This window comes from Lutra lutra, chromosome 9, assembly GCF_902655055.1.
Source record: "Lutra lutra chromosome 9, mLutLut1.2, whole genome shotgun sequence".
Lineage (NCBI taxonomy): Eukaryota > Metazoa > Chordata > Mammalia > Carnivora > Mustelidae > Lutra > Lutra lutra.
Window position 1 is genome coordinate 120,284,119 of NC_062286.1, and position 14,556 is coordinate 120,298,674.

General features: G+C 41.1%; 1 protein-coding gene across 3 annotated transcripts in view; it reads left to right on the plus strand.

Moving 5' to 3' along the window:
• The first annotated feature begins 314 nt into the window (after positions 1–314).
• ACSS2 (acyl-CoA synthetase short chain family member 2) overlaps positions 315–14,556 on the plus strand; it is a 47,725-nt gene continuing 33,483 nt past the window's right edge. Inside the window, exons 1-2 of one of the 3 annotated variants that reach the window (XM_047744100.1) lie at positions 315–572; positions 6,290–6,485. In XM_047744100.1, the coding sequence (XP_047600056.1) occupies positions 395–572; positions 6,290–6,485 (374 nt within the window). In that variant the 5' untranslated portion in view covers positions 315–394. The remainder of the gene's footprint in view (positions 573–6,289; positions 6,486–14,556) is intronic. The other 2 variants (XM_047744098.1, XM_047744099.1) reach the window with 2 other exon arrangements.

A 14,556-nucleotide genomic window follows, 5' to 3' on the forward strand; every position in this document is an offset into this window, starting at 1 on the left:
CCTCGTCACTCCCAGTCGCTCCGGGACAGAAGAGGGCCCACCTCCTCAACTGTCACGCCTGGCCCTTCCCCTCCAAGATTTCATCCCTTCTTATCACGCCCGGCCCCGCCCCTTCTGCTCTCACTCTGCGGGCCCACCCCTTCCGCAGTCAGCTCCGCCCCCAAGCCTCCGGCAACACTTGACTTTTCCCTCTGCCTTTGCTAACCCTGGTCCCGCCTCCATCGGGCGTGGCTCCGCCCCTCCGGGCCGTTCTCCGCCCGTTTGCCCGCGCCACGCCTCCTCCAACCCAGTCTCTCCTCCTCCCGTAAGGCCCCGCCCCTCGGTCAGCCTGTTTTCCCCGCCTGGGCGACCGGAGCGACAGTGAAGGCTGCTCAGGCGCTCGGAACTTGACGCGATGGGGCTTCCGGAGGAGCGGGGCCGTTGCGGTAGCGGGAGCGCGGAGCGAGAAGAGGCTGGAGCCCGGAACCGGGTGCGGAGTTGGTCTCCGCCGCCCGAGGTCAGCCGTTCCGCGCACGTCCGGTCGCTGCAACGCTACCGCGAGCTGCACCGGCGCTCAGTGGAGCAACCGCGAGGTGAGGCCGGGCCCGGGAGGCCCTGGGCGGGGTCAGCGAGCAGAGAAGTGGGGGTTTCCAGATGAGTGAGAAATTGTGCGCGTGGCGTGGGGAACGAGGATTTCGTGAGGAGATCGGGGTTCCTTGGCGGAGTTGGGGTTTCCCTTGGGAGGTTGAAGCGTCCGTGAAGAGATGGGGAGTGGAGATGGAAAAGGAGTTCCGGGAGTATATGGGGGTTCTATGGGGAGAAGGAGGGTTCCGTGTGGAGATGAGTGTTCCCTAAGAGTTGGAGAGTTCCTTGGGCGGTTTCGTGAGATGGGGCTTCCTTAAGGATAGTGAAAGTTCCATGAGAAAAGGAGAGTTCTCACGTGAAAGGATGGGTTCTCGGGAGGTGAAGGGGCACCTTCAGGGGAGGGGAGCTACAAAACTTTGTTCTCTTTCGCGCCAAGTCAACCTTTACCTCCTGACACCTTTTACCCTGTGACTTAGTCTCCACTGTTGAGGGACAGTAACCGGTCTGGTTCCCATCCTGGGACCCCCCCACCCCAAATTAGTAACGGAGTCCCAGATCTGTTTTTCATGTTTCAGAAATCCCAGTGGAAATTACACAATGTAAGACTGAACAAGTCACTAAAATGCCACTTTTTTTTTTTAAGGTTAGGATGGGATTGTAATAACTCAGAAATTCTGATAAGAAATAAAGATAGACATGTCTTTAGTAATGTGTAGGGAAAATTCTTTACTTTTGCCCTCAGTCTGCTTAAGGTGTCAAAACTGTACCTGAGTTGGGAGGCAGCATTATGTTTGGCAGTGGATAAGCATGGGCAATGAATCAAACCCACAAAAATCTAGATTTAGATCTTTTTTTAAAAAAAGATTTTATTTATTTATTTGAGAGAGAGAGTGAGAGAGAGCATGAAAAGGGAGAAGGTCAGAGGGAGAAGCAGATTCCCTACGGAGCTGGGAGCCCTATGTGGGACTGGATACGGGAACTCCGAGATCATGAGATCATGACCTGAGCTGGAGGCAGTCACTTAACCAACTGAGCCACCCAGGTGCCACCTCATTGCATGATCTTAAGCAAAGTTTTAAACCTGTCTGAGATTACTTTTCTTCCTCTGTAAGATACAGCTAATAGTACTTGCTTCTAGGTTTGTTTGAGGTCTAAAGCGGGTGGTAAGTGTGCATTGTAGAGTCCCTGATGCACAATAGGCATTCAATAAATGGTGGTTAGTTTGATAACAGTAAGAATAACATGGACAAAGCGATTACTGAATAATGCAAGACAGGATTGAATCAAGTGTAGAGTGGTTCATTGTTATAGGCAGTGTCCAAGTTTGAATCTTCAGACCTATTTTCCTTTCCCTTCCTTCTCTATATTTTTTCCCCATCATGAGTTCATCTGTTTTACATCTATTTCTACAATAATAACGTCTGTATATTTGGCCCTGGGCCCAGGATCCCACTTACGCCCTGGTCCCAGATCTCATAGGTCTATAGACCATTTTATTCACACACGTTGATGTTATACCATATGTACCATGACTGTGAGTGGGATTTACCAATTTTCCCTCCCAAACCTACTCTCCCCTTAATTTTCTTATCCCTGTCAATGGCAGTATCCCAAACTAAATCTCTTTCATTATCCTCTCCTCTAATAAGATCTGTCAACCATAGATCTTTTCTATCTATATATCTCATTCAAAATTATTTATTGCTTATTGAGCATAAATCCTGTTTGATTTGATATAGAGACTGTTATCCCCATTATAAAAGGAAGAAAACTGAAATGTAGGGAGGTTAACTAACTTGGACAAGGTCACAAAAGCTACAAAGCAGTGGATCTGGGATTTGAACTAAGGTAGTCTAGATTACAGAATCTATACTCCTGATAGCTATACTCTTCCTCTTCCCTGACCCCACAGTCTGCCTTTCACCAAATTCTGTTAAATACTCTTTCAAGGGACACCTGGGTGGCTCAGTTAGTGAAGCTTCTGCGTTCAGCTCAGGTCATGATCCCAGATTTCTGGCATCGAGCCCCCACATCGGGCTCCTTGCTCAGCAGAGAGTCTGCTTCTCCCTCGCCCTCTACTGCCCCTCTGCCTACTTGTTGTGCTCTATCCGTCAAATAAATAAATTTTTAAAAATCTTCAAAAAGTTATTAAATACTCTTTCAGAATGTCTCTGATTACCTTTTCTTCCATTGCCACAGAACTTTTTAATTCAAGGAAGCAGCCTCCTAATTGGTTCTCCCATTCCTTAGTCTCACCGACCTTCGCTCTCTCTCATAGACTTATCTAAAATAAGCACTATTAGATTGATATCCAAAATAAACACTGCTTTCATATGTCATTTTATTTATTTATTTATTTTTAAGATTTTGTTTATTTATTTGACAGAGATCACAAGTTGGCAGAGAAGCAGGCAGAGAGAGAGAGAGAGAGAGAGGAGGAAGCAGGCTTTCCGCTGAGCAGAGAGCCAGATGTGCAGCTCCATCCCAGGACCCTGGGATCATGACCCGAGCCGAGGCAGAGGTTTTAAACCCACTGAGCCACCCAGGCGCCCCTCATACGTCATTTTAAAAACTTCCAGTAGTTCTCTCTTTCTTCCAATTTCAAATTAAAATTCTGCTTTTCTTTCAAGGTCTGGATAACTAGCTCCACCCACCTCTGTATTCTTAACTCCCGCTATTCCCTACTGTACCCTTTATTCTAAACAAGTCATTCTCATTGATATACTGGATACACAAAGGTTTCTTTCCCATTTCTTTGCCTTTTCCCATCTCCTTCTGTTCCTGTCTACCTAGTCAAACTTCACCAACTCCACGCAGCATTCCCTGATCATCTAGTCCATGCTCATCTTTTAATCTTTTCAACAACTTCTGTACTTAGAATTTGTGTCAACAAAACTTTCAGATTTCAACACCGCTACCAAAACAAAACAAAACTAAGTGATCGTAAAACTCAGTTTTTTCATCCTTATTGATGCACATAAATGTGGTTCATACTTTTACATAATCTATGCCTACTCTTATCACTTAAAAATATTTTTGAGTATATGCATGTACTTGATGTAGTTTTTTTTTAAGATTTTATTTATTTATTTGACAGACAGAGATCACAAGTAGGCAGGGAGGCAGGCAGAGAGAGAGAGGGGGTGGAGGGAAGCAGGCTCCCTGCTGAGCAGAGAGCCCGATGTGGGGCTCGATGTGGGGCTCGATGTGGCCCTCAATGTGGGGCTCGATCCCAGGACCCTGGGATCACGACCTGAGCCGAAGGCAGAGGCTTTAACCCGCTGAGCCACCCAGGTGGCCCTACTTGATGTAGTTTTAACAACAGATCTGATTTTGTATACTGGTTTCTAGCTGTGTGGTCCTTGGGAGAGTTTTCTCTGTTTCCTGAGCTTTGGTTTTCTTATCTATAAAATTAGGATAATGTGTATTTCTTGGGGCCATATAAAAATTTAATGAGGCCTTTTGCCTTATTGCATCCAAGAGAAAAAGATGAATCCCAGCAGCTCTCCTGGAGCCATATTACGAAGTTTGGTCAGGGTTCTCCTTGCTGCCTATGCTCATAACATCATGCTCTGATTGGGCAACACAGCCTCAATATGGGCTGCCAGTGTTTCCATCAATACACAAAGGATATAAGCTTCATTAAGTTGGATTAAGTAAGCTTCTTTGAATGGGTCATCCAAGATACCTACCTTAACTGCAAATATTCAGGATAACTATTTTAATGCTAACTCATTTACATAAAATAAAAATCCTTCAATTATGAGTGTTTTAATATAAAAAAAAAAAGATTCAATGAGCGGCACATGTCTGGCTCAGTCAGTAGAGCCTGTGAGTCTTGATCTTGGGGTTTTGAGTTCAAGACCCACCTTGCATGTAGAGATTACTTAAAAAGAAAATCTTTTTGACAAAAAGATTCGATGAGATTAGCCCAGTGCCCGGTACAGGAATGGCATACCACCTCCCATTTGCTCTCTTTAGTGGCCATTTAGTCTTCTGTTATATTACTACCAGTACTACTAGTTTTCATCAGGTATTTTTTTTTTTTAACTGTTGGGTTCTTGGGTTGTTTCCAATTTCACTGTTATAAATAGTGTTACTATAAACATGTCTTTACTTTATAGTGTTTACTTTACTTATAGTGTTTACTTTACTTTATAGTGTTACTATAAACAATCACTTCATTTTTTCTTTGGCATTTTTTTCTTATAGTGTGTTCTCCAAAATTGAGTTAGCAGATGAAAGGGTATAAAAAATTTTATGTCTCTTGTCAGTCATCGCCCTGGTGTCCAGTAAGATTATGACAATTTCTTACAATGCCATTATCATATAAGAGTATCTCTTTTACAGTGCCACTCTGGCACTGGGTTTATCTTTTTATTTTTTAAATCTTCGTTAGTTTTATAGGTACATAATGGCACTTTGGGAATGACTTAATTTGGATTTCTTGAATTGATTGCAAGTTGTACATCATATAATTTAGCTTTCAGCTATATTCTGTTTTGCATGTTCAGAAGTATTTCATACGTCCGTCTTACCTTTCCAATTAGATTGTATAAACTGAATCATGTAACCTTGAGCAAGTCACTTTACCTTTATGAATTTGGTTTGTTATTGGTGAAATGAAGAGGTGATAATCTCTAAAGTGTTCCTTTCATTGTTATAATTCTAAGAGTGTCTCTGCTTTCCCTTCTAGCTCCTGATCCTGTACTGACAATATCCTAAGTGCTCTGCAATTACTATATTTTATCTGTTGAATACGTTTTCTCTGGAATAGCCAGGGGAATATTTTAAGATTATTAATCTGATCGTGTCGCTCTCATTGAAATCCTACAGTGGCTTTCCCATTCCTCTTAGGATAAATATCAAATTCCTTATCATGCCCAGAAGGATTGCATGATCTGCCCATTTTATGCAGCAATTCCTGCTATTCTTTCTCTTATTCTTAGTGCTTCAGCTTCAAGGAGTTCCTCTGAACCCATACCCTTGGTTCCTTTCTATCCCATGGACCTCTGTTCCTGACGGGGAAGTGGGAAAAAACTCTTACTCATCTTTTAAATTTTAGCAAAAATGTTTTCCTCAGGGCAATTCACATCTTGATTAAGTAACTGTATAACCTAGGGCAAGTTATTTAACTCCTCTTAGCCTTGATTTTTAAATCAATGAAATGAGAATGAAAATGAAGTGTACCTCTCATGACTGTGGTAAAGACTAAATAAGATAATACATATCAAGAGCTGAAAGTGACATTTGGCACATAGCAAGTAACACTTGGGCAAGATGCAGTAGGAGAAAGAGGTACTCATTAAATCATTGCTGAGAGTGAAGGAACAAATTAAAAGAAAGATATGTATATCAGAAGACTCTGTAGGCAAAAGATTTCTTCCTTTCACTAACTAATTTGTTAAAAAATTTGCTGGTTAACCACAATATGCTAAGCATTGTGATAGCACTGGGTGGCTATGATTTGAATAAATGATGGAAAATGGAATGGCAGTTTTGAGGCGAGAAGGAAGGTATTTGAGTCAAAATTAGCTCATGGAAATATGTGGGTTAGGAAAGTATTAGTGATAAGATTAGACAGGTAGACGAGGGATCTAGACCGTGGGTACTAGAGTACAGGGCAGAGAAGTTGTAACTTGTTCCTACCATAGACTAGTAAACCATCTGAGAATAAATATGTCCGAGAATCTTAGTGATGTCTGGGCTTTCCTTTCTATTGCAGAGTTTTGGGGAGACATTGCCAAGGAATTTTACTGGAAGACCTCATGTCCTGGTCCATTCCTCCAGTACAATTTTGATGTAACTAAAGGAAAAATCTTCATTGAGTGGATGAAAGGAGCAACCACTAACATCTGCTACAACGTACTGGATCGAATTGTCCACGAGAAAAAACTTGGAGATAAAGTTGCTTTTTACTGGTAAAAACATATATCTTGAAGTCTGTGAAAGATAAAAAGTAACCCCTCATTTATATAGTGTTTCATAGTTCACAGAGTACTTTAAAATCTATTAATTCATTTGATGCTTGCAACAACCCGGCAGAGTAGGTAAAGTATCATTAATTTAATCTCAGATGAGGAAAAATACCTCAAGTGAGTTAAATGACATCCCCAAAATCACTTAACTAGTATGTGACTGAACTGACATTCAGAACCAAGTGTCCTGATTTCTATTCTAGTATTCTTGGCTTGTAGTGGGAGAGAAAAGAGGGGAGAGGGTCTATGGAAGCAAACAGGACTGAGTATCATTCTTTCTCATTTTGCTTTGGGACAAAATGGATATTGAGTTTTTCGCTACTGGGACCATTGTTGTCATCATTATCTCTGAGTGAGCTATAGTACCTGTTGGTTCATAGTCCTTTCTGGAATTTCCCTGGTGTAATGTGAAACTGGCTCCCATTAACAGAGGGCAGGGGTAGACTGAAGAAAGAGGCAGGCCACTCCGGGTTGGTAGGTGGCAGTTTTATTAAGCAAAGAGAACTTACATACTAAGCTTGTTTGGGGCAGCAGCAAGATGAATGGATCACCGCACGTGCCCTCCAAATCTTAAAAGTTTGTAAAGAGGTCCTAAGTGGACTTGGTACTGTGCAGGTATTTTCAATACTACATTGTAAGGCTGTGTACTTGGAGTAGCCTCTGGGAGCGTGAAAGGCAAGTGGAACCCACATTCCAAGGACATGGAAGGGGGTAAGAAGTCTCCAAGTGCCAAGGTCCAACTCATGGGTCAGTCAGGTAAATCAGCGTTCACATCTTTTCGATGACATTCCCCAGTAGTGTCAGACACTATGCTCAAATGCTTAGCAAATATCTCATTTGATACTCACAACAACCAAGAATGCACTGTTTTCCTCAGTTTCCAGGTGTGAAAACAAATTCTAAGATGTTAAGTGACTTATCTGAAGCCATACAGCTAGTAAGAAGTAGGGTTGACATTCAAACCCAGGTAGTACAGTTACAGAGTTTATACTCACAACTGTGACACTGTTATCCCTCTAATTCTTAACATTAGCTTTTCAGTAGCTTTGCAATATAGGTGAAGAACTGAGGCACAGAGAGTTGAAATAATGAAGAAAGTCATAGGGTACGTAAGTGGTAGAGTTGGGATTCAAACCCAAGTCTGTGTGGCTCCTTGTTGGTAACACTAAGTTATGCTGCCTCCCCAGTGGGAACTTTTTTTTTTTAAGATTTATTTGAGGGAGAGAATGTGCACTAACGTGGGGTTGGAGAGGGAGGGCTGGGCAGAGAGAGAGGGAGAAACTTAAGCAGATTCTGTGCTGTGCATGGAGCCTGATGTAGGGCTCGATCTCACAACCCTGAGATCATGACCTGAGCTGAAGCCAAGAGTCAGTTGCTGCACCGACTGAGTCATCCAGGTGCCCCAACTTTTTTTTTTTTGTGGGCTCTACACATGTGGGCTCTACACTAGCAGAGCCTAACATGGGACTTGAACTCACGACCCCAAGACCCAAGACCTGAGATCAAGAGTCAGCTGCTTAACCTACCTATGCACCCGGGTTTCCCCCTGCTCAGTGGGAACTTTTCAAGACCTCCTTCTTCCAGCAATATAGCTTATAAGTGGTATTACTATACTGAACCCAAATAGAACTTTTTTTTTTTAAGATTTTATTTGTTTATTTGACAGAGATCACAAGCAGGCAGAGAGGCAGGCAGAGGATGGGGGGAAGCAGGCTCCCTGCTGAGCAGAGAGCCCCCCAAATAGAACCTTGAAGTTCCAGTATTTGGGGTGTTGTTTCTGCCTCCATCCCTGAGTACTTTGAGAATTGATCTGTTTCTTTTTAAGTGAGCCAGTAGGAGCAGCTTGGATGTTTCATGGGAGAGTTCATTGGTACTTAGTCAAAATTTGCCCAGTTTGTTTGACATATTGAGCTCAACTATAACACAGGCAAGGCATTTAACTCACTGAGAGTCCATTTCCTCTTCCATAAAGCGGGGATAATAATTTCACCTTTGTCCTTTTTCATTAGATTGTTATGAAAATCAAATGAGATGATGTCGTGAAAGCATTTATTTACTTATTGGAAAACACTGTACAAATGTGAGTGGTCTGTTCACATTGCCGTTGCTCAGTTTGGGGTTACTTTGCCATCGAAACTCAGTCTTTAATGTCTGTTGGGACTTTCTTTAACTCCTGTCCTGGGACTTTATGGCTTGAGCTCCTGCTGACACTGGGTTCACCTCCTAAGTTCCTTAGGTATCAGAAAATCTTTAAAGATACGTAAAGGAGATGCTTGTGTCTGATGTTTCCTGGTTTGAAGTAATTCAGGTGTGTGATGAAAGGCTGAGAAAACATAGGCCAGACTTGTTCAGGTACTGGAGATTGCTCCAGAATCCTGAAGCCCTTCTTTCTAGTTCTCCCACCATCCAGGCCTGAACAGGATCTAGAGAGCTTTTCTTTCCCCATTTGTAAAACAAGGGTAGTAGACTAGATCAGTGTTTTCTAAAGAATGCTTCAGAAACTACTCGTTACTAGAGATAATAGCAGGGGTTTAATTCTTGAAACAAATGAGTCTGAGAAACACTATTTAATAAATTGCTTTTGTGGGATTCCCAGTGTGTATTAACAGTAAAGCCTCCAAGAATTCCTACAGTAAAGATGCCTGATTAATTTTTTTAAACATGGTATTACTCAATTTTATTCAAGCTCCAGACATTTTTTGCAGCATGCTATTAATACTATAAGAAGCAGTATTCCATGGATACCAATTTGGGAAGCACTGGACTATATAATTTCTAAATTTGCATCTAGTGCAAAATTCTATGACTCCCACAACAAGACATCTTCACCCATTTTTACATTGGTCACTCAACCAACAAGAATTTTTAAAGATTTTGGATGGTCAGTCATGTATTAGGTATTATGGAAATAGGGGTAGAGGAATATGAGACAAGTACCACATGGGACATTATTATTCAGTTATTTTATGTTAATAATAAAGTAAAACCAAGCTATAAATAAATCACATTTGTTATAAAAAAGTAAAGTACAAATAGGCCAGATATTTGGCTATTTCCCATTTTTTACCTCCACATTTTAAGTAATATGTTTATACTGCATACTTTAGAAAGCATGACTTCCTATTATGATAGATAAGAATTTGCTTCTTATATATTACTCCCACTTCTTTCTCTCATCTATCTAGCTCAGTTTTTTAGTTAATTTAAAACCAGTGTTTACATAAGAGTAATATATTATGATTGCATTCCCTTATATGCATTTCCTTTTTTGTTTTCTCTGCAGTTTAAAATTGCCTGCCATTTTTTACTTGCATTTGCCTTTATCATGTTCTCAATACTTTTCAAACTCTCTATCATATCATTTATTCTTTGAAGTCCTTCATTTCTCCTAAAATCTTTTGCTTTGGAGTCTGCCTTCTTCCTGCTCAAATTTTTATTAATTCCCTTTTTAAAAAAAAAGTTTTATTTATTTTTTTTTAAGAGAGAGAGAAAGAGAGAGTGCCTGCATGCACAGCGAGGGAAGGGGCAGAGGGAGAGGGAGAATCCTGAAGCACAGAGCCCAGATATGGGGCTTGATCCCAGAACCCTGAGATCATGACTTGATCCGAAATCGAGTCTGTTGCTTAACCGACTGAGCCACTTAGGCACCCTTATTAATGCTTTTTAAAATGACATCTTTTCCATGATTTACTCCAGTTGATAGACTTCTTAGGGTGCCACAATATGACTTTCTTTTCAACCTAAACTATGTCATTTATATAGCTCTAGTGGCATTAGCAAACCACATTTATAGCTCATTGCTTGTTTGGGGTATGCTCTGAAATAATGCACAGAGGAAATAGTGCTCTTAGAACTATATTAAGGAAGAATTTGGCCTTTTACTTTTGGCTTGACACGTAGATGTTCGTGGAATAATAGTATTTTTAGAACTTGAAGTGACCATTTAGACTCCATCTAGGCCAATTCTTTTTACAGATGGATAGATTAAAGACCCGGATGGCTTTAGTGATTTGCTTAAGGGTTATATACCTGGTTGGAGACAGAGCTGAGACCAGTCTCCAGATATCCTCACTCCTAGTCTGCTATTCTTTTCTTCACCGTATGATCCTACTTCATTATTCAAGTTGTCCAACACTAGGCTGTGACATTTGAAAAGAGTAATTTGCGTATTAGTCTAATTAATTTGAATTAACTTTAAGTTCATATGCTTACAAATATGAGATAAATTGTGTTATCACGTGTTAATGGCCCAGATCTTGGTGTCATGGAATTGATGTTCTCTTTGGAACACCAAATGGGCCTACATAAATCAGGTGCAAAGCAATTATGGGGCCCAACTTGCAAAGAGCCACTTACACAAAAAGTTCACAGATGGGAGAAAGCATGTAAGGAGGCAGTATGATAACAGGAGAATAAGTTTTGGTGTCCGGCTAACCTGAATCCTGTTTCTGCCACTAAATAGCTGTATGATTTTGTATAAATTATTTAATCCCTTTTAGCCTCAACTGTAAAATGTGGATAAAAGTTTCCATTTCATAGAATTATTGATTGAATAGTATAATAAACTGATGTGTCCAATTCCTGGCACATTGAAAGCACTCAAAAAGTATTAGCCATCATTATTATTATATTGGGACAGTGAGAAGACCAAATTTGTCTGGAGTGAAGAGTTCATAGAGGGAACAATTTATTCGTTCAATAAATACTTTTGTGAACTTGCTACATACCAGGAACTATTCTGAACAATATCCATGCCTTCATGGAGGTTATATTTCAGCTTGAGGAGAGAGACAATAAACAAACAAGCCAGTAAATATATAACAGGTAGTGATAAGTGCTATAGAAAACTACAGCATGGCATAAAGGAAAAGGGAATGGCAACAAAGAGTGGGGGTTGATAAGGGAAGAACTGTCTGATAAAGGTGACATTTGAGCAGACATTTAGGAAGGAAATGGAGTCTGCCATGTGGATAGTTGGGTTGGGAAGGAGAAATATTCCAAGTAATGGAAGAGCAAGTGCAAAAGCCCTGAGGTAGGAATGTGCTGCTGCTTGGCTGAAGACTAGCTGGGAAGTTAGTGGAGCTGAAACAGTGTGAACTAGAAAAAGAGAGAATATTAGGAATAAGGTCAGCAGGACACTAGATCATATAGAAGCTTGAAAGTCAATATAGGCTTTCGGGTTTTATTTATAGTGAAATAGGGAACCACTGGACTGAGCACAAAAATGATTTGATGTATTTAGAATCTTTCTGTCTTTTGTGTTGAGAATAGATAGAAGGCAAGAGTAGAAGCAGAGAGGACAATTAGGAAGCTATTTTGGAAATCAGATGAGCAAATGTTGGTGATTTAGACCATAGTAGTATCTCGAAGATGGTTAGAAGTGGTCAAAATCTGGATCTATTTTGAGTGAAGAGCCCATGGAATGTGCTGACTTGGATTGGATGTGAGGAGTGAGACAAAGAGGAGTCAAGGTTATCTTCAACAGTGGATGAGGTCCAGGAATGGGAGATCTTGACTATTTTTTGGAGACCTGTGAAAGGATTATATGCAGGGGAATGATGTGGTCATAACTGGGTTTAAGAAGATTAATCTGGATACATATGAAAATGGGAGTGTGAAGCCAGATTGCTGGGAGTTTATTATCCAGGATAGAGGTACCTGAAATGGGTTACTGCTGGTGGGAATGGAATGGAAAGATGAAATTTTAAAGTAATTTGGAGAAAAGAAAAAACATAGGTAACTTCATGTGTTGGTGGAGAGACAAAGTTGTGAAGAGTCAACATTCCCTTTACTCTATATAACATTTTACCTTTTTCAAAGACACATGCTCATCTGATCCAAAAGCTAAATTTGCCCTCTAAATAAGTGATTTCAACCTCTCTTGTACTTTCTTCCTCCTAGTGTGGCCTTAGAGGTGTTAGTAGGGGCTTAATGCATTTGTGTGAGAAGGTGATCAGTGACAAAAGTTACTGGAATAGACACTCAGGGAGAGATAGTCAGTGAGGGATGTTAGGGGTAGTGCAAGGAGTAGGGACTGGCTAGTTGAAGAGACACTAGGGGACCGTAGAAGATTTAGCGGATTAATTAAAGGGTTTGTGGGGAAAGGGGGAAAGAGTGGTCGATGGCTATTATTCTGGCAATTTATACTAACTGCTAAATCTCTAGGTTATTCCAGAAGAGGACCACAGTCTTCAAAACACATGAAATTTAGTATAGTCCATTCCTTCTTCCACTGTTTGTTTTCAGTTGCCTCTGGCTGTCATCATCTCTGTGCCTTCTTACTTCTCATCCTCCGCTAAATCATTGCCCTATAGCCTCGGGCTATTATTAATTCTTCCTTAGAAACTGCTTCTGAGAGGCAGGTGACTTTAGGAGTGACCTTTGGACAGAAACTCTGCTCTTAGAATCCCTGTGTGCTCCCAAGTATGAATTCCAGAGTGTGATATTTAGAATTCTCCAGATACCTGTGAGGTATGTGTATGTGTCTTTGAGAAGGTGGGAAAGTGAGATAAGCCCATGTTCTGACAGGGAGAAGATTGTCAAGGTGATACGGAAAGCCAGACCCCAAAGTGTGTACTGTCCTAGCATTCATATGGAAGGGCTCTGTTAATTACCTAGGTCCATGTCCTGGAATTCCTTTCAGTGATATGGGAAGGGAAGGACTTTTTTGTCCTCCCTCTATGTCTTCACTGTTTTCACAATGGTGTATTTACTAATTAAAATATACATGGTATGGAAAAACACTTAAGAAAGAAGATGGCCTCAGACCATCTCTTCCCTTCTCTGGGCCTTCCCTTTTTGGGAGTTGTGGAGGATTAACTATAGATATTCTGCAAGGTCCTTCTTCTGCCTCTTATAGTTCAGGAGTCTATGATTGTTTCTGAAGAGGAAGTGGTTTTTAGAAGTTCTGATGCAACCTATAGGGACTTTATGGTGACTCAGTAGGTGGGCTGGGTTTCTGTTGGAGATGGTGAAATAAAGGCAGGATTTCAGAAGGTTGGGGGTGAAAGGGCTGAGGTAGAGAGTCTGTACCCCTTGCCTGGGGGCCCTACTAGTGTTGGTAGCATACACTTTCAGCCAGTGGAGGTTTGTGAGGAAATAACTGTTGCTGGGAACAGACTTTCTCCCGTTTGAATCAGGTAGGCAGATCGCGGAGGAGGGCAGCAGGATTTCATGTTTAGGGTGAATCTCTAATCGGTCTCTTTCACTTCTCCCTGAGTTTCATGACCCTTGATGCCTTAAAGAATTCTTCCCTGAAGTGGTAAAAATGAGACAAGTAGGCTGTATTGTCCAAGTCACTGGTCACTTTTTAGAAGTAGGTGGGATATGAATAATAGATATGTATTATTAGATTAGTATATTATTATATATGCTAACATATGTGATACTGAGAATGTAATAAATGGAAACTGTCTTGAAGCCTGATTTAGTGTCCTGAGCTCCTGTCAACTTTCTTCAGTTTGTGTCTGGGCCTGAATTCTTATACCAGTGTGTTTAGTAAACAGTGAGGAGAATGGCTTTAGGTAATGCCCTTCTCTGAGCTTTCTTTTTCCCACCTGTAAACTGTAGGGGATGAACAGGATACTTGTTGAAGTTACTTCTAGCGCTGACCGTTAGAATTGCTGTCCCATATGTGGGGAACTGCAGTGACAGGGCAACTGGGAGAAGTTGGAGGTAGGGTGGGAACCCAGTGGTGACTTTTTGTCTCTTAAAGGTAGCAGATAGTCAGGTGGGAGCATGGGCTCTTGCCTTACGGTACAAACTCTAAGTACAGAAGGCATGGAGATGAGGATGGGCCTTCCTTCTTGGTTTTGGTTTGAGAGAAACTGGACACTGATAATGATCCTCAGTGTCTGATACCTTAAACCTCTGAGAATTTGAGATTCTCAGTTCTAATCCTTTGAGGTCATTTATTTATTTTTTATTTTTTAAAAGATTTTACTTCTTTATTTGAGAGAGAGCGAACACAAACGGGGAGGAGCAGAGGGAAAGGGAGAAGGGGACTCCCACCTGA